The sequence below is a fragment of the Pristiophorus japonicus genome, chromosome 8 (assembly GCF_044704955.1).
Source record: "Pristiophorus japonicus isolate sPriJap1 chromosome 8, sPriJap1.hap1, whole genome shotgun sequence".
NCBI lineage: Eukaryota > Metazoa > Chordata > Chondrichthyes > Pristiophoridae > Pristiophorus > Pristiophorus japonicus.
The window spans coordinates 1,324,031-1,343,914 of NC_091984.1; the positions used below are offsets into that span (position 1 = coordinate 1,324,031).

Consider the following 19,884-nt stretch of genomic DNA (forward strand, 5'->3'; position numbering starts at 1 on the left):
TATGAGGACAGTAGGGGAGAGCAGGGGCTTTTTAACTTTGAAAAAGTATAGACTTTGAGGAGAAATGATTGAGGTCTTTAAAACAATGATGAGATTAGAGTCTGTCTACAGTGATGGGCTATTCCAGCTAGATAGGTTAGAAATGCAATGGGAACACAATTATAACCTAGGAGTCACTCAGATGCTAGAAAGTACTCTCCTCTCTCCTCTTCCCCCCCAACCCCAGGAGTAACTCAGATGCTAGGAAGTACTCTCCTCTCTCCTCTCCCCCCACCCCCACCCCCAGGAGTAACTCAGATGCTAGGAAGTACTCTCTTCTTCCCCCCCCCCCCACCCTCAGGAGTAACTCCGATGCTAGGAAGTACTCTCCTCTCCCCCACCCTCAGGAGTAACTCAGATGCTAGGAAGTACTCTTCTGTCTCCCCCCACACCCCCCCATCCCCACCGTTGTGCTCTAGTACAAGTTCCTACCATGTGCAGTGAGTGCAGAGTGCTGCAAGTTGGATGACTTGCTGAGAGTGGTGAACATCTCTACATATAGAAGAGAGCTGGGTGGATCAATGGGGCCTAGCTCGATCACCTTAGTGGATCGGAAATAAATTTAATAGATTTTGTCCCTTTAAATTAGCCTACGGTTTTTTTCTCTGTCGTTTTGCCTCTCCCGGAAATTGTGTCAGCTGGTCTTTTGCTGTCCTTTTTCATATATGCATGTGTATGCTTCTTGCCCAAGAACAAACGTTGTACAGTAAGAAAATTGCAGGATGTAGTTCTCTGCAGCTTCAGCACAAAAACTTGATGACCGTCCCCTTCAACCTCTGTGAATTCCATGGGGCGATTTGCTAAGTCGATACAAGAATACAACTTCTTGTTGCTATGGTAATGTCTCCTAAGCAACATCTTTTTATTTTGAGAATTTCCATAACTCTATTGTTTACAGGAAATGGACTGGTGTTAAATCCACTGCTACAGACATTGTAGGCAGGCTCCAATTATACCAATCCTTGAAAAGTATCAACCATTTGGAGCTTTCTTAATGTGGGTATCTAGGACTCGAAGCTAAATACATTTCACTTGGCACATGGAGAAAGACGTCTGTTGCACTAATGTCTCAGATGATGGTTGCCCACCTGATTAATTGGCCTAGTTTTTACTATAGTTGGGCAAAAGACATGTTAAATACAAAGGGTGAATGATTGGGATTTTTGCAAGTGCTTTCTCAATGTTGTTCATAGCTATAGCAACTTTGAAACGGCTGAGTTGCATTCTGGCTAAAGCATTGAACCAGATATCTCTCCTTCTCAACGATTCTTAACTAGTTCTTCTTTGTGGAAGTACTTGTATAAAGATAATGTGGTCCAAACTGACATGGTCCTTGTTGGCAAACACAAAGGGAAATTTTGCTTCAACTCCGTAACCGGTTCTCCTTTATAAAGTCATGTTCTGAAAGAATGCACAGATCATGGGATTAACCTAAAGGAAAGGCTCTCTTTGTGTTGGTGATTCTGAAGCATAAATCTGATAAAATAGCTAACTAAACAAAGAAAAAATGTCCAAAATACAAAGATAGTTCTGTCCCAAAGGCTCCTCACTAACTGCACTAGCTGAAATGTAATGGATAGAGGTAACGCAGCTGATCATGTGGGAACATTACTGTGCATGTTTATATATGCAGAAACAGGAGGCTCACAAGGACCTGAACTTTATTTTTTAAAAAGGCATAAAGCAACAGGCATCCCTCATTTTGCCTGTTGGTACAGTAATTTTAACTTTTGCATGCCAAGGATAATGAATAATAAAAACAAAAGCGTCCCAAAAATGAAGCAAATTTAAGGTCACTAACATCGGAAGCTGGATTTTCCGCTTGTTGTTACTTTGGTTTTTGCCCCGGAGGGGCAGCAATAAGCTCGTCCAGGCAGGTGGCCAGTCTCCAGCGCCCCGCTGGGATTTTCAGGGCCGGTTTCTGAGCGGTGCAGAGCATTACCGCCTGGAAGAGCCAAGCCGGTGTGCAACGCCTGTGGTTGCGTCACTGGCTCGATTTTTGGCACCCGCCCGATCCGTAGTGCTCTGTAGAGCGGCGCTATGCTGGGACCAAGTGTGCAGTCCAAGCTGTAGCGGCTGCAGTGAGGTAAGTAATGTCGACCTCCGGTAAGTGTGATTGGTTTTTATTTTATTTTTCTGCGATTTATATTGTGGTGGTGTGAGTTATTTATTGGGAATGTTTTTGGTAGGTTTTTTTCTCCCCAGACCTCAGAGCAGTCCGAGGCCGACTCTTTAGCTGGGGATTTTCGCATGTTCAACCGGCCTAGCCACCTAGGAGAGCTGTGCATTGCTGCCCTTAGCGCTCCACCCCACAATCCGGGCCAAGCTGCCCAATTTTGCTGACTGAAGCACAAACTGTTCCCGAGCGCAAACTTTACCGCCCCACCGCCCCGAAATGAGCAAAGCCGAAAATCCAGCCACATTCTGGGCAGGATGTTTGGACCATTAGTGCCCCACAGGGGCGGCAATGATGGCAGTAAGCAAGCTCCCAGTGCCCCGCCGGGACTTTCAGTGCCAGTTTCGAGGGGGCGCAGAACATTACCGCCCAGAAGAGGCGAGCCGGTGTGCAACGTCCCCGATTGCAACACCGGCTTGATTTTTGGCTGCTCCATATAGCGGCCTCTGCTGGGAACGCCTGTGAAAGCTGGCGGTATGAGCTGTAGTGCCTGCTCTGAGGTAAGTAACATCGACCTCGGGTAAGTGTGATTGGGTTTTATTTGCGATTTATGTGGTGATGATGTGAGTTATTTATTGAGAATATTTTGGGTGTTTTTTTTCAGGGTCTTTCCTCCCTCCACCTCCCCCCAAGGCCTCTCTTACTTCGCTCCGAGGCCATCTGTTCAGCTCGGGATTTTCAGTTACTCAGTCGGCCTAGCGCCCTAAGGCAGGTGTGTAACGCCCATTTACCACCCCGAAATGAACAGAACCAAAAATCCAGCTCTGTCTATCCAAACATGAAATGCGCCTGGTGAGAGCATTGAGCTTTAGAACAGGTAACATTGGTGATTACAGATCTGTCACTGGTCGTGGGGACTAACTTGAAAGTGATGAATGATCAGTTATCACACACATATAGAGGAGAACACAAAAGCATACTGGCTTAATTGGAAGTTTACCTCGAGTACAATAGTATCAGTCGAATAAGCCCGTGCCAATACCGTTCTAACATGTAGCTGAAATAGTATACTAAAGATTTATTTTCATTGAATCTACATTTTATATACATTTTTCTTTTCATCTGTAAACTGATGAAAACTCATAGGCACCAAGTATTTAGTCCACTACTAGGGATTAATAAAAACAAATATTTGAGCCCCTTAGATCACTATAATCTTCTGTTGTTGATAGTAAAATGCATTGCTCCCTTGAAAAAGGCTTGAAATGTAAACTTGTGTTCGTGTACTTGCTTTCCCCAGTATTGTTTTTATAAATAGCTGTATTAAGGAGCTTTGATACAAACAAATACCTACATTTGGGAAATGTTTGATAGATTTTTCCACCCAGAATTAAATATTCATTTTATCAGAGGAATGCTAAAATCAAGAAAACATTCAGATATCATTTATATAACTTAATGAGTAACAGAATGCTTAAATCACATTGAGTTCTATTACCAGACAAGTAATAATGCAGCAATTATAACAAACACAATGGGCTCAATTTTCTCCATTATTTTGGCGTGCGTCGCTCTTTTTGGCCTAAATTAAAATATCCCAGTTTCCCCAAAGTTTGTGCCCCAGAGCAACTCAGTTAGTCACGATTTTTTTAAGTTAGTTTTTTTTGCGTCATAGGGGCGTATCCTGATATCTGCACAAGTTTGGCCAACTTACATTTCTCCTAGGATGGCGTATGTGACCACTCCCGAAAAACCTTCTGGGCACTTAAGAATAACCAGCGTACATTAAAAAAATCGGTGTAGAAAGACGCCATCGTTTTTATGCAAAGTTTTGGAGGGAGTCAGGAACACATTAAATATGCATCATGAAGCTTAATTTTTCAAACTTAAAATGGAGAAAATGGAAGTCTAATGCAATTCTTTAATTTTGGCTTTTTTCCAAAGTGCCACGCCACCACAAAGTGTCTCTTCACCGGGCTCGAGGGTCGGAACGTCAGCCGGCAGAATCGGTCCCTCGCCTGGACGCAGGAGCTCGGGGCTCGGCTTCAAAAGAAGTCCCGGGGGGGTGGGGGGTGGAAACTGAACTGAAGGCATGAGAAGCCTTACATCATGCAACAGTATCAAAAGAAGTCCAGGGGGAAGGGGGCAGTGGGGGGAGGGGGGATGTTTGCCGAGCCCGTGTCCGGGCGAGGGAGCGATTCTGCCGGCAGCCCTTGAGCTCGGTCGGTGGTGGGCTGGTACTTTGAACAAAATCTAAAATTAAAGAATTGCTTTAATTTTGTTGCCCCAAATGTCCTCATTGAATGCCGAGCTTCCTGTTCTAAGCAAGCCTATTGCGCACCTGGGTGTGGTCCATACTAGGGCATCGACCTTGGGGAGATGAGGGGGTTACCTTATGATGATAGATTGAGTAGACTGGGTCTTTACTCGTTGGAGTTCAGAAGGATGAGGGGTGATCTTATAGAAACATTTAAAATAATGAAAGGGATAGACAAGATAGAGGCAGAGAGGTTGTTTCCACTGGTCGGGGAGACTAGAACTAGGGGGCACAGCCTCAAAATACGGGGGAGCCAATTTAAAACCGAGTTGAGAAGGAATTTCTTCTCCCAGAGGGTTGTGAATCTGTGGAATTCTCTGCCCAAGGAAGCAGTTGAGGCTAGCTCATTGAATGTATTCAAATCACAGACAGATAGATTTTTAACCAATAAGGGAATTAAGGGTTACAGGGAGAGGGCAGGTAAGTGGAGCTGAGTCCACGGCCAGATCAGCCATGATCTTTTTGAAAGGCGGAGCAGGCTCGAGGGGCTAGATGGCCTACTCCTGTTCCTAATTCTTATGTTCTTATGAGAGAGAAGAAGCATTAGCTCCTTATCCTGCTGTTTTGAGCTTCTTGCAAAGGTACAATTTAATTATGGGGGCATGCTGGGGTAAGAAGAAGACTTCTCTTCTTCAAGGTGGACTCCCTGAAATAAGGAATCGACACCAGCCTTTATAACGCACACGGAATCAAACAGACGAAACCTTGGATTCACTTTTACGATCTTTATTCAAGCATATGCAGGGGAAGCATCACAGTCTTCGTTGCCTAAGAAGTGATGGTTTCACACAGTTATACAGTTTCTAAGGCGAGATGTCCTCGTGCACAATCATCTACGACCAGCGGTTGGCCTACAACTAATCAGCGGAGCTACACTGATTCGTTAACCCTTATCAGACTGGCTGCTGAATGGTTTTGCAGCATCTCCATCTCCCCATAGCATGTGGAGCCGACCTCAGTCAATTGGAATGTGTTGTTCTACAGTTTTAACCTTGCTCTGGCTTTTCCAGCTTGGTCTGCTGTTTTTAAAGATAAGCACCCAAGTACGAGCTGCGCCCTTTAGCCTGATTTCATGCCATACCCTTATTTTAGTTTTAAGTATACTTTTTACTCCCTTACAGGACAATACTGACAATGCCATATCCCGTGCAAGCCTTCTGCACGATGGTTCTACAGAGGAAACGATTGATTGGACGTCATCGCATGAGGAACCTCAGAGCACATAGGATGATGGGCAGGAGGCCTTACCCACGTCGGGTATATCGAGACAGGCATTCATATCCACACCTGTGTGATGCGGACTGTGTGAGAAGGCTGCGTTTCCACAAAGAAGTTGGAACTGAGATCTGAGAGTTAGTAAAAGCAGATCTGCAACCTAAAAGCGTCAGGAGGACTGCTTTGTCAGTTGAAGTAAAGGTTACAGCTGCACTTCCATTCTATGCATCTGTATCATTCCAGGCCACAACTGGGGATGTGTGCGGCATTTCTCGACAGGCAACACATGTCTGCATTTGACAGATGACTGCTGCACTATATGCCCAGAGAAATGACGACATAAAGATCCCCATGACCGACCAGGCAATGCGTGAAAGGGTTGTGGGCTTTTCCAGGATTGCTGGCTTCCTCAAGGTAGAGGGCAGCATTCATTGTACCCACATCGCCTTGTGAGCACCTTTGGAGGTTCCGAGATGTACAGGAACAGAAAAGGCTTCCACTCCGAGTTTGCATGTCAGTTGATGCGAGATACCCTGGGAGCACCCATGATGCGTTCATCCTACGAGAGAGCGCTATATCCTCCACGTTTCGGCAACAGCCAGAAGGGCAGAGCTGGCTGCTGGGAGACAAAAGTTACTGCCTCGCCACCTGGCTCACGACGCCCCTATGCGTAACCCGGACGGAAGCTGACCGGTAATACAACATGTTGCACATTGCAACACGCAGCATAACAGAGAGGACCATTGGCATCTTGAAACAGCGGACCATTCCAGAGGCTACTTGCAATACTCCCCTGAGATTGTCGGTCAGTTCACTATTGTGTGCTGCAATTTGCATAACTTAGCCATCATGAGGCAAGAGCATCTGGTAGTAGAAGATCCACCTGAGGTGAGAGTGGCCCCTTTAACGATTGCTCGAGCCTTGCGCCAGCAGCTCATCTGTGAACGCTTTGCTGCCTGAAGGCTCAGCAACAACTATTCCAAATGGACCATGTTTACTGTTTGGACCTGTTCCGTAATGTTATGTTGTGTTAACGGAATAAATAATGGAAATGATTCAGTTATAATTTTAAATATATTTTATTCAAAAGTTTAACATTTGTTTGTACTTAACTTTAATAAAAATATTCTTGTATCAAACTTTAAAGTTTTCAGTTAAGATCACTTACAAACTTTATCATTTAGAAACTTTCAGATCACTTAGAAACTCTTAAGATCGTGTAAAAACTTTTAAACTTGTAAATTTACATAACTTACAAAAAACTTTAAATTTGAAACAGTTGCAACAGTAACGACAATAACAACAACAGCAGCAAAGAAAGGCTGCACCCATCTCTCCTCCACCTTATTCTAAGACCGTCCGCTGCGCTTGGTCTTGTTGACTCCATCCCTGCCCGCAGACAGTAGCGCAGCGTTTCTCGGGTTGGTCCAAGCTTATTCTTTCGAACATCTCGATTGCAAGGCTAGAGCAATCGTTAAAGGGGCACGATGGCCCACCCTCCTCCACCGTGGTGCTACGGGTTCAGGTAGTTGCATGGCTTCTTCGTCGTCCCCCTCCTCTCCTCTGCAACTTCCTCCTCATCACCAGCATCAGCCACTCTCACCTCAGGTGGGCCTTCTACTACCAGCTGCTGCTGCCTCATGATGGTCCAAGCTTATTCTTTCGAACATCTCGGGTAATGCGCACCTCTTGATGGGGGGGGGGGGGGCAGGCGGTAATGTGGAAGGCCCGGCTTGGGCTCCTTCAGAGGCTGGTCTGGGAATTGGAGTGGGAGTGGCAGTTGTTTCCGTCAATGGGCACAGGGTCTGGGTATGTTCCCTTATTGCAGCAGCTAACTCTGACATTCCCTCCCTCATGTGCCCTGACAGTGTCTCAACTACCTGCAACATTCCCTCCCTTATTTCGCCGACAGCGTATCAGCTACCTGCGACATTCCCTCCCTCATGTGCCCAGACAGTGTTCCCACTTCTAATGAGCGAATTGTTACTTCTACTGACAGTCCCGATACCTCATCACCCACCCCATCGATGGTGTCCAGCAGTGATCGTGTAAGGTCAATGCTCTCCGCACTCATTGCCATCATCTGAACCACATCTGTTAGATCCTGCACCTCAGGAGAGCGCTGTCGAGCTCGCCTTCCCCTCCTCACCCTGGGTGTGGCTTGCTGCATCCCACTGGGACCTGCAGCCTCGGATGGTGGGGCCCTGGGTGTGCCTCGCTGCATCCCATTGGGACCCGTAGCCTCGGACGGTGGGGCCTTGGGTGTGGCTTGCTGCATCCCATTGGGACCCGCAGCCTCGGATGGTGGGGCCCTGGGTGTGCCTCTTTGCATCGCACTGGGACCTGCAGCCTCGGACGGTGGGGCCCGGGGTGTGCCTCGCTGCATCTCAGTGTGACCCGCAGCCTCGTTGGGTGTGCCTCGCTGCACCCCACTGGAATCGCAGCATCAGACTGTGAGAAACCATGAAATCTCCCAGCACTCGTGCCACTCAGGAATGGGCCTGGCACCTCATGGGCTACACTTGCACCTCCTCCAAAGTGAGTACAACAGTGGGGGCTTCATTCTTCACCTCCCCCTGCCCCTCCTCGCCATGCTCTTGGTCTGGAAGGTGGGATTGTAAGACTTTCTCCTCTTCAGGCTCGTTTGTGTCTGAATCTTCTTCAGCACTGGCTTCAGCCTAGTCAGGGTTGACCTTAAGTTCTGCAAAATATAACAGAACAGACAAATGGTTAGCAGCACAGGAGGGGGCAGGGTGGCATGAGTAGGCTCACACAGCGCAGGCAGCAGGCTGATTTGAAGGACCACGATGAATGATAGCACATTGCATCAACCGAAGCGTAGCTGACAAGAGACATCCCCATGAACCGAAGCATGGCTAGCCCGCGCAGTACTTAACATTTTAGCAAAGCCAGACTGTGGAATTTGCAGGACTTACCCTCTCCCTCGAGTGTGGGCCCAGCTTGTGCAATAGTGATTGCTTTTCTCCAGGGAGGACCCATCAAAGCAGCGACCCTCTCTTCCAAGGGTGTCAGTGGCTGCAGATTTGCCGGGCCTCCTCCTGTTCGAGTTCTTTCCCTTTTGTTGTGTGCCACCTTCCTCTGCAAAGATGAAAATATAATTTTTTTTTGAGAGAGGGTGTCTTTCTGCTTGGTGGGACAGCTGGTCACATTTACAATTGCAATTCGATTGAATAAATGAAAATATTACTTACACTAACTACTTGACCAAGATCCTGCCACTTCTTTTTGCACTGGCCTCCAGACCTCGGGATGGTCACCATTGCACAGTAATCTTCTGCAAGTTGGTTCCAGCGTTTCTTCATTTCTTATGGTGAAACTTTTGTGACACCTCTGCTGGTGTCCAGCTCGTGCTACCTGGCCTCAATTACAGTAACCAGTGCCTCCACTTCATCCTGTAAGAAATTCTTGGTCCTTGAGCTGCGTTGCAAATTGCATTGCAGCTCCAATTTTTCCAATGAGAATTAAAAGTTCGCACACACAACTGGCTCTTTAAAAATGGCCGAATGCAGACCGGGAGCTGCACTGGGCATGCGCACCAATAGCAATCACATCAAAAAAGTCCTTTTTTTTGCGCATGCGCAGAAGGAGGGTCATCGTTTTTTCGGTCAAACATTAGGCTCCACCCCCCGAAGCTAAAGGACAGGCTGCGCGACGCCAATTTCAAAAAATAGAATGGGGAAACTTGCTTGTTATTTTTTGGAATAGTCGGGGCCAAAAAAAAAGGGGCGTAACTCTGGCAATATGCCAAAAAACGGCATTGGGGAAAATTGAGCCCAAGGTATGTGGCATCGAGCCATGGTTTAGGAATTTCAAGAGGTTCTCATTTTTTGCACTAAGCCCCTGTAAATCAGCTGAATATTGACATTATTCAAATCATATAAAAGCACACAACCTGCCCCACATTTACCTGTAATGACATTGATATCCGGATATAGATTTTCAGATAAGCCAACAGCCTTGCTGTCACGCTCAAAAGCTTCTCGAAGCTCCTTCTTAACCGCAGCAGAACCACAAAGACGGTAAAGGCCCACAACCTAAACAAAAGTCACAGGATAGTAAACTACATCCACTACAGATTCTTTTCAAAGCACAAACTGAATTACAGAAGCTGTAAATGCATATTAAACTTCACTTTTCTAACTTCCTTTTTCTCTGTCTTTTAGTTTTCTCCCAACAAAATTATTGTGAAAAGATTTTGCTTTTGTACAAATACTTCTGTTAGACCAGTAAAGTGATGGCAGGACTTCAAAATTCATGTAAACTAAACTCCATTCATTACTATTATTGTGTTTTTTTGAAGGGAGAAAGAAGGGAAAAGGAGGGATTAAGTAGGGTAAAGCAACGGAAAAGTTCCCAACAAAATTATTGTGAAAAGGTCATAAAATCATTGGTCAGTATTCATATCTCTTCACCTATATATGTCTAGATTACGATATTCTTGCAAGCAACCCGATCTTCTCCAGTGGAAGTGCACCATAAATCACGAAACTGGGAAGAATACCACCAAAGCAATATCCTAGATACAGCTTTTCCAAAAGCTGTAAATGCATCTTAAACTTCATTTTTCTAACTTACTTTTTTCTGTCTTTTAGTTTTCTCCCCTCTCTCTCTCACAAGGCACTGATTTATGTAGGGTTACAGTTAATGGACGGCAGCTTCCCCCCAGTAATTTGCTCAAATGAACAGCAGTCATGTGCAAGACAAGATGGTGAAGGTCAACCTCAGGAGACATCTCCACCAAACAGGCCTTACACCCTGTCCCTGTCCACAAACAAGCAGCTTTCAGCAGTGGTTACTGGGTATTGATCAGGAGCAGCAATCCAGAGTGGTTCTTCCCTTCTCAAGCACAGAATTCGGAGGCCAAATGGAATGTCTCTATTACTGTCCCAGCATTTGGAGTACTCACTTAATAGTTAACTCATATTAAAGATGGCATTTCAATGCATTATTCAATAAAACATTTCACATGGAAATTATTTGTACCAAAAGCTTTGTCTTAAACTATAAACTAAAGGATTTGAACACCACAATAGGTCCAATCCAAACCACATATATATTTGAAACTAGCAAGATTGCAAATGAATTCATCACCATAGGCAGTCCCTCGAAATCGAGGAAGACTTGCTTCCACGCTAAAAGTGAGTTCTTAGGTGACTGTACAGTTCAATACAGGAATGAATTTTAAGCTAATGCTGCAATTTTTTTAAAAGATCTTGGAATATTAATTCCTTTTCCTCCCGACATTGCAGCTACCAAAGCTGCCAGTTTAGCAAAGATACCAACCAACAGATGGTATCCATTGGGACTTTTACTGCGGCATGACATAGGTTTTGGGAAGGAATTTCACAGACTGTAATCTTACAGCCAGGTTCAAACTTTTGTTTAACAGGACGTTTCAGTATTGTTTCAGAGTGGAGACCAACACACACCTCAAACTTCACGAGCAGCCAGAGTAGAATGGAATGCATGTACCGAATCAAAAAAGAAATACCTCCAAACAAAAAGAGGAAAAAGCAAAAAAAACAGATCTGTTGTCAAGTAAACTGTACAAGACTGCGATACTTTATGAACAAAGCATATTCAAGGTGAATTTTAATAAAGGGCAAAAATGCATTGGGCATGCATTACAAAAGTATAGATCAAGTTATGAATTCATGCACCTGCAGGGTTCAGAGATGAGAGAAGGGGAAAAGCTTTATTTCTATAGAGATACACTATCTTTCAGAACTGTTGCAAATGGCAAACATCCAACATTCCCGTCAATAGGAGCATTAGTCATTATCTTGACAAGTTTTCAGCAGCAGGAAAAAACTAAAGAGTCAGATTAGGCCCTGAAACAAGACCTAGTTGAAAGAATAAGCTACATGGGCTAAACTATCTTCACTCACTCCATATTTATGCTCTAAAGATGATGGGGAGCAAATTTGCGGACGGAGGCTTCCTTTGTACAAATGCCTCCGACCTGAAAAAAATCTATAAAATTACCTAGTGGTCCGGGAGCAACCTACGGTTCCGGTCAGAGGCCTAGATTCGCTGTGCAGTGCATGGAGAGATGCCTGTTAGGTACGTACGTATCGTACAAGCTGGAGTCACGTGGGCCTGGGCCACCAATCACTATGTAGCATTCTCATTGATAAAAATGGAAACTCCGTTTGTGTGAGTTCCTATTACTATTAATGAGAAAAAAAAATGAAAACACCGAAATACAGCACAATAAATAAAAACACCTCACATATTTAAAATTAACTGCAATCAAATGTTTTAGAAAAAAATTATTTTTTGGATTTTTTTGAAACATGTTTTAAAAGTGTTAAAATAAACGTACCTTAATGGACAGGGCATTTAATATAAAAATGAATGTTAAATTTATTTTTTGTATGTTTTAAAACTCTTGTGCTGGTAACAGTAAGCTATGCGCCTGCTTTTACTAGGTGTAAAAGTTTGAAGGACATTCGCTGGGCACGAGTTGGGCAAATAGCCCAATCTCTCCTGCGTGATGGCCTTCTCCTGGGGATGTGGAGATCTGTCTGGAGAAATCTTGACAGATCGGAAACGCCGGTTCTCGCCCCGAAAGCCAGCTTTTGTGAGGCCTCACCGGGTCCGTGCGCACTTCGGCAAGGCCAGAATTTCCGGCCCGATGTGTTCTTAGTTGAGGATGAATTATCCATGAGTTTTGCTACATTTTTATAACTCTCTTAAAATTTCTTAAAAGGAAACAAGAGTGACATTCGCAAAAGAATCCCTAGTGTGTAATCTAACCAGGTGATTATACCTGTACCTGTATATCCATTTCGAAAACCAACCCCAGATCTATAAGCACAAAAGCAAAATACTGTGGAAGCTGGAAGTCTGAAATAAAAACAGAAAATGCTGGAGATAATCAGCGGGTAAGGCAGCATCTGTGGGGAGAGAAACAGAGTTAACGTTTCAGGTCGATGGCCTTTCGTCAGAATTCAAGCCATTGACCTGAAACGTTAACCCTGTTTCTCTCTCCACGGATGCTGCCTGACCTGCTGAGTATTTCCAGCATTTTCTGTTTGTATTTCAGAGATCCATATCCTTCCTCAGTATAGGTTTAAAAGGAAAAAGAAAGAGTGTGGGAGTACTTTCCATTCAAGGTACTCCACAATATCCATGAAAAAAATTGTACATATATATTCTATGAAAAACTTCAAATTTACTGCCACAAGACTTCAGGTCACATTTCTTAGTCACGCCAATGACGTCAATTATAGGGAGAGGCCCCTTGAGCAGCTCCATTATACCGCACGTTGCCTGTGAGCTCATCTAGAAGCTGAATGTGCAGCTCCTTTTATTTTAAATGGAGGGAAAAAAGAACTAAAGCAGTGAAAATTATATTAAAAAGATAAAATAAAAGTAGGAGAGAAAATAGAGGAAAGAAAACAGTGTGAAGTAATTTTTATTTAAAAGTGAATCGAATTTAATGTTGTAGTTTAGGATTTTAAAAAAAGATGGACTTGTCAATTATCTCATTGCCATTTATGGGCTGTTGCTGGCACGGAATTATTGCCTCATTTGCCTATATAAGTCAGTGTGCTCCAAAAGTAATTCATTGCATGAAGTGCTTTGAGACTTTGGACTGGATTTTCCAGCCCTTTGCGCTCTGGGTTTCGTCCCGGAGCGGCGTGAGGTCTCCAGCGCCCCGCGGCAATCCTCAGTTCGGATTTTGCGGCGGCGCTGAGCAGCATCGCCGGGAAGAGCTGCGCCGGGTGTGCAACGCTCCTGGTTGTTACACCGGCCGAATGTGAGCTCCTGCCCGACCCGTTCGCTCGGAAGTGCGCCCGCAATGACTGCCTGGAAATCAGAGCAGTCCAGCCATGTCGGCAGTGGCGAGGAAGGTAAAGTACAACAAAAGTCAGTGCGAGTGTTTTATGTTTTAATTTTTTGTGCGATTTTTTTAGATTCCCGCCCCGCATCCCCCCCCCCCCGCTTCTCTTGGAGCACTCACGGCCCAGCTCTTTAAATTGAGTTTCCAATCCTTGCGCCATGAGAGGTATAATGCCTCCCTTAGTGCTGCGCCCTCTGACGCAGGGCTCAGATGCCCAAACTTAACTACTGAGGCGCAAACTATTCCCGGCCGCTAACTTTCCCGCCCCGAAAACAGAAATGTCGAAAACCTAGCCCTTAGACTTGCTAACGTACTATGTAAGTGCAATTATTGATACTGCAATAATAAATCTTCTCCAGATAGTTTTATTTCTATAAAGTTAGTGTTTATTTCAGCAATGCTGAAAAGCTAATACTTCAGTAAAAACTGAAAACATTAAAAACTGGCCCAGTAATCCTTCTATTTCTGGCTTCCAATAGCTCAGCATACCTCTTCAGTAACCAGGTGAGCTATACAAACCAGGAAGGTTTAATTTCCAATTTGGGTTAAGTTTGCTGATCTCAGCCAATGCCGTTGAGGGCAGAAACCAAAGAATAACAGACCCGTTGGCAGCCTAAGGGTTAGCATTACTGTTGCTGAGAGCAGGGCAGGATTCTGATTATATAATTATCCACCTCCCACTGTGCAAGAAAATAGGGCAAGTGTAAAGACTCAATAAGCATTGAATGAAAGCGGCTAAGGACAGTACGGCGAACAAGGAAGATAGGAACTAAAGTGTAAATACTGACAATTGTGTGTGCCAACAATTTGCAGAACAAACTTGTACTGAGCTTCCAATGTTGTTCTAAATGAAATGTTTAAATTCTCTCAATGAAACAGAAAATAGGGTGTGCCAATTTAAAAAGGCAGTTTTTCCAGGACAAGAATATGATCTTTTCACCCATATAACTGAAATTTAATTTACATGAATCAATTCCTTGTTGTCTCTTTCAACTGTAGCCATTTAAGCTGCAAAGTGTCTTAAACTTATTTAGAATGAATCTTGATGCTTAAAAAGTCATGGTTGTCAACTCAACTGCTATGCAACAGCATGCAGAATGCCAGACTAACTTTCCTGTAAAGTATGGCCTTGAATTGTATCCCTGTTGCTACGTCCATCACCATTATTTGTCTACTTTGTCTAGATCACATAAAAGGAATTCATGACCACATCAACTACTGTAAGCTCCATCGATTCTGTACCTGGAAATAAGGAGAGCACACCTTTAAATACTCTTCCCCGATCCTTTTACAGGAGGATCAAGCAATAAATTAACAGTTCTCTAAGATGGCAGTTGGCCAAGTCCTCCACTAAAATCAAGAATGAGGGAAAGAAATAGCACAGGAATTCAGGGGGTCATCCAAAAGTTCTCTTCTCTACGCTACTTGGATCCTGTACAACCAAGCACCTCTCCAGAGCTTTGCTTGCCAATTGTCATAAAAGGTCACGGTGACCCTGATCATAAGGCTTGTCATTCTCAGAGTACAATGCAATGTTCTAAATTGGTTATTTTCGGAAGGACATCATTTTCTACAGACACAATTAACAAGCCATACACTGTTTGACTTAAGTTGCACCACAACTGGCGAGCAGCAACTCAACATTCCACAAAATTACTGCTTGTTTCCAGAAGGGCAAGTCCATGTCGTGCAGTAGACACATTCTCTGGATTTTTCACCCTGCTATTAGAGGAGGTGGTGTGGATGCCAATGGCTCAGAAGCATATATATCTTCTCGAATGTTTTCTTGTTCCAAATTATTAAACTTGGAGAATTAACTTGTGTTTGAAATATATTTTGCTGTTTAATTTTATGAAATGGGTGATGGCATAAATGTTGCACAGGGGTCCAACATCGATGGCTTTGGTATAGCCCTTGAAAAGGAGCTCTGGCCCTGACGATACTTGCATCTGGTAGAACTAGTTGGCCCCCCGGTCCTCTTATAAATCGGTGCAGGACTCCATAAAAACCTTCCGTCCTATAGGACCAACGATCGTAATGGGTTGATACAATAATGGTTACGGCATGGGAGCGTTAACAGCCTGTCAGACTGCTAATCAGACTGTAAATCCTTCCACTACCTTATATTATTCTCCAAAGGAAGAGTGTGAAGATACCAAAGCAACAGCCCTCAATCTGTTACACCTATAGCAGGTATGGTCCAGTTTATTTTTTTTTAGGCTACTCTCTTGTCCACAGGTGTGTGGTGGCAGTGTGGCGAGCCTGAGATTTACACTAAATCCAGAGAATGCCAGTTCAAATCCCACCATGGCAATTTGAGAATTTGAATTCCGTTATTTTTTAAGTCTAGAAATAAAAAGCTGGTTTCAGTAAAAGTGACCATGAAGCTGTCGGATTGTTGGAAAAACCCGACTGGTTCACTAATATACTTTAGGAAAGGAAATCTGGCGCATTGTCCTCTATGTGACTCCAGACATTCACTAACGTGCTTCACTCTAATTGCTGTCTGAAGTAGCTGAGCAAGCCATTCAGCTGTAGCAAACTGTTACTAGCAGTTCAAAAAGGTCCACCTCCCCTTCATATCGCAACAAGGAACGGGCAATAAATGTGGAACTTGCTAACCACGGGAGTAGTTGAGGCATTTAAGGAGAAGCTAGATAAATACGTGAGGGATAAAGGAATAGAAGGATGTGTTGATACGGTTAGATGAAGCAGGATGGGAGGAGGCTCGCGTGGAGCATAAACACTGGCATAGGCCAGTTGGGCTGAATGGCCTGTTTCTGTGCTGTAAATTCTATGCAAAAATACAGGCCTTGCCAGCGACGTTCATATCCGGAGGGAAAAAAATGGAATTTTATTTCTAGAGCCATCAATAATGTTTGGTTATTCTAATTATCCTATTAGTTCTTGTAGCTCCTAGTTAAATTCAGGTGCCTTGGTGAGTTATGGCATTCAGGCTGCTAGAGTTTAATTTTCAACATCCTTTCATGGCACATATACATTGCTACCACCAATGGCGCTACTCGGCGCCGAGCTTGCAGCTAACACTTCGCCGTAGGCAATTAGGCTTATAGAGCTGTGCCTGGTCTCCAGTTGTCTTGGACCCCCTTGCCACTGGACCAAGACCTTGTTCAGCTAAACCTGTGTGGTTTCCGGGGTGCAGCGGCCACCCCACGTTAAAAGAACTCACGCCCAGGCATCTTCCACTTTGTCAGTATGAAGTTCGGGACGTGGAACATCAGGACCCTCGTGGACAATCCCAACAGCAACAGGCGGGAACGCCGCACCGCCATAGTTGCCCGGGAACTCAGACGTTTTGACATTGACATCACTGCCCTCAGCGAGACCCGGAGGGCAGGGGAAGGCCAGTTGAAGGAACATGGTGGAGGTTATATTTTTTTCTGGAAAGGAAAACCAGAGGAAGAACGCTGCCTTCATGGAGTCGGCTTTGCCGTCAAGAATGAGCTTGTCAACCGTCTCAAAGACTCCTGCTGCGGGGTTTACGAACGCCTCACGATCCGTCGTCTCACCCTAAGCCAGAACCAATGCGCCACAGTCATCAGTGCGTACGCCCCTACACTCGATGCAACGGATGAGGCTAAAGAGGGTTTTTATTTCAACCTCAAGACATCCTTGTCCCGCGTCCCCACAGACGACAAATTGATCCTCCTAGGTGACTTTAATGCCAGGGTCGGCAAAGACACAACCTTCTGGGGAGTCGTGATTGGCAGAGAGGGGGTAGGGATAACCAACTCCAGCGGTACCCTACTCCTGACAAAATGTCCAGAACATGAACTCATCACCAACACACTGTTCCGCCAGAGGGACAAATACAAGGCATCGTGGCAACACCCTCGCTCCAAACACTGGCACCTGCTTGACTATGTCATCGACCGAGCCAGGGATCGCAAGGATGTGCGCATCACCCGCGCCATGAAAGGAGCTGACGACTGCTGGATGGACCACCGCCTAATCCGATCCATCATCAACATTAACATAGCCCCAAAGCAGAGGGGACAGCAGAAGCAGTGCCACAAAAAAGTCAATGCCGGGGCACTGAGACACTCAGCTAAGAGAGCCCTATACAGCTAGCGCCTCACAGCCAATCTGGTGTGCCTTGATGACCCTGAGATGCTGAATGCCAATAGCGCTTGGTCTGCCCTCCAGGCCTCCATAACTAGTGCTTGTGATGAGACACTTGGTCACTCAACCAGAAAACATCAGGACTGGTTTGATGAAAATGATCAGATCATCGAAGAACTAATAGATCAAAGCATTCCTGAGCCTCAAGCAACAACCCAACTCGGGAGCTGTAAAACAACATTATAGACGGCTCAAGGCTCAAGTCCAACAAAAACCCGGGACCTAAGAACAGGAGAAAGCACAGGAGATACAACTACTGGTCGACAGCCATGATATGCGAGGATTCTTCATTGCAGTCAAGGCCACCTACGGTTCAAACTCCCAAGGCCCCACCCCACTCCTGGCCAAGAACGGGAAAACACTCATCAAGGACACCGAGGCTGTCAGGGTCCGATGGAAGGAGCACTTTGAAGATCTCTTCAATCGAGACTCTGCCTTTGACTGAGTGTTCTCGACTCCATCCCGCAGCATGCGACCCGCCACCAACTCCGTGAAACCCCAACGAGGTAGGCAAAGCCATAAAACAGCTCAAGAATAACAAGGCTACGGGTGCGGATGGAATCCCTGCTGAGGTGCTAAAGTATGGTGGAGAGGCACGGTTGGCGCGGATACATGACCTCATCTCTCTCATCTGGAGGGAGGAGAGCATGCCGGGGGATCTCAGCGATGCAGTGATTGTGACCATTTTTTAAAAAGGGGACCAGTCCAACTCCGGCAACTACAGGGCAATCTCCCTGCTATCAGCCACTGGGAAAGTTATCGCTAGAGTTCTCCTCAATCGTCTTCTCCCTGTGGCCGAGGAGCTCCTCCCGGAATCACAGTGCGGATTTCATCCCCTACGGGGTACAACGGACATGATCTTTGCAGCGCGACAGCTGCAGGAAAAATGCAGGGAACAGCGTCAGCCCCTATATATGGCCGCCTTTATCTTACAAAGGCCTTTGACACTGTCAACAGTGAGGGTCAATGGAGCGTCCTCCTCCGTTTCGGATGCCCTAAAAGTTTATCAACATCCTTCGCCTACTTCCTGACGACATGCAGGCCGTGATCCTCACCAACGGATCCATTACAGACCCCATTCACGTCTGGACCGGGGTCAAACAGGGCTGCGTCATCGCTCCAACCTTCTTCTCAATCTTCCTCGCCGCCATGCTCCACCTCACAAATCAACAAGCTCCCCATTGGAGTGGAACTAAACTACAGAACCAGTGGGAAGCTGTTCAACCTGCGCCGCCTCCAGGCCAGGTCCAAGATCACGCTAACCTCTGTCGTTGAGCTACAGTACACGGACGATGCCTGCGTCCGTGCACATTCTGAGGCTGAACTCCAGGATATAGTTAATGTATTCACTGAGGCATATGAAAGCATGGGCCTTACGCTTAACATCCGTAAGACAAAGGTCCTCCCCGCCGCACAGCACTGCGCTCCAATCATCAAGATTCACGGTGCGGCCCTTGACAACGTGGAACATTTCCCATATCTCGGGAGCCTCTTATCAACAAAGGCAGACATTGATGCGGAGATTCAACATCGCCTCCAGTGCGCTAGTGCAGCCTTCGGCCATCTGAGGAAAAGAGTGTTTTAATGACCAGGTCCTCAAATCTACCACGAAGCTCATGGTCTACAGGGCTATAGTAATACCCGCCCTCTTGTATGGATCTGAGGCATGGACGATATATAGAAGGCACCTCAAGTCGCTGTAGATATATCACCAATGATTTCTCCACAAGATCTTGCAAATCCCCTGGGAGGACAGGCACGTCAACATCAGTGTCCTCGTCCAGGCTAACATCCCCAGTATTGAAGCACTGACCACACTCGATCAGCTTCGCTAGGCAGGCCACGTAGTTCGCATGCCAGATACGAGACTCGCTAAGCAAATGCTTTATGCGGAGCTCCTTCATGGTAAACGAGCCAAAGGTGGGCAGCGGAAGCATTAAAAGGACACCCTCAAAGCCTCCCTGGTAAAGTGCGACATCACCACTGACACCTGGGAGACCCTGGCCGAAGACCGCCCGAGGTGGAGAAAGTGCATCCGGGAGGGCGTTGAGTTCTTCGAGTCTCAACGCAAAGAGCGTGAAGAGGTCAGGTGCAGACAAAGGAAGGAGCGCGTGGCAAACCAGCCCCATCCACCCCTTCCCTCGACAAATGTCTGTCCCACCTGTGACAGCGTATGTGGCTCTC

The 19,884-nt window shown here is 45.7% G+C and overlaps 1 protein-coding gene across 1 annotated transcript in view; it reads right to left on the minus strand.

Annotated features, from left to right (window-relative positions):
* Positions 1-19,884, minus strand: part of syde2 (synapse defective 1, Rho GTPase, homolog 2 (C. elegans)) — a 190,707-nt gene that overhangs the window by 91,445 nt on the left and 79,378 nt on the right. The window contains exon 4 of the mRNA XM_070886434.1: positions 9,616-9,742. Coding sequence (XP_070742535.1) covers positions 9,616-9,742 — 127 coding nt within the window. The remainder of the gene's footprint in view (positions 1-9,615; positions 9,743-19,884) is intronic.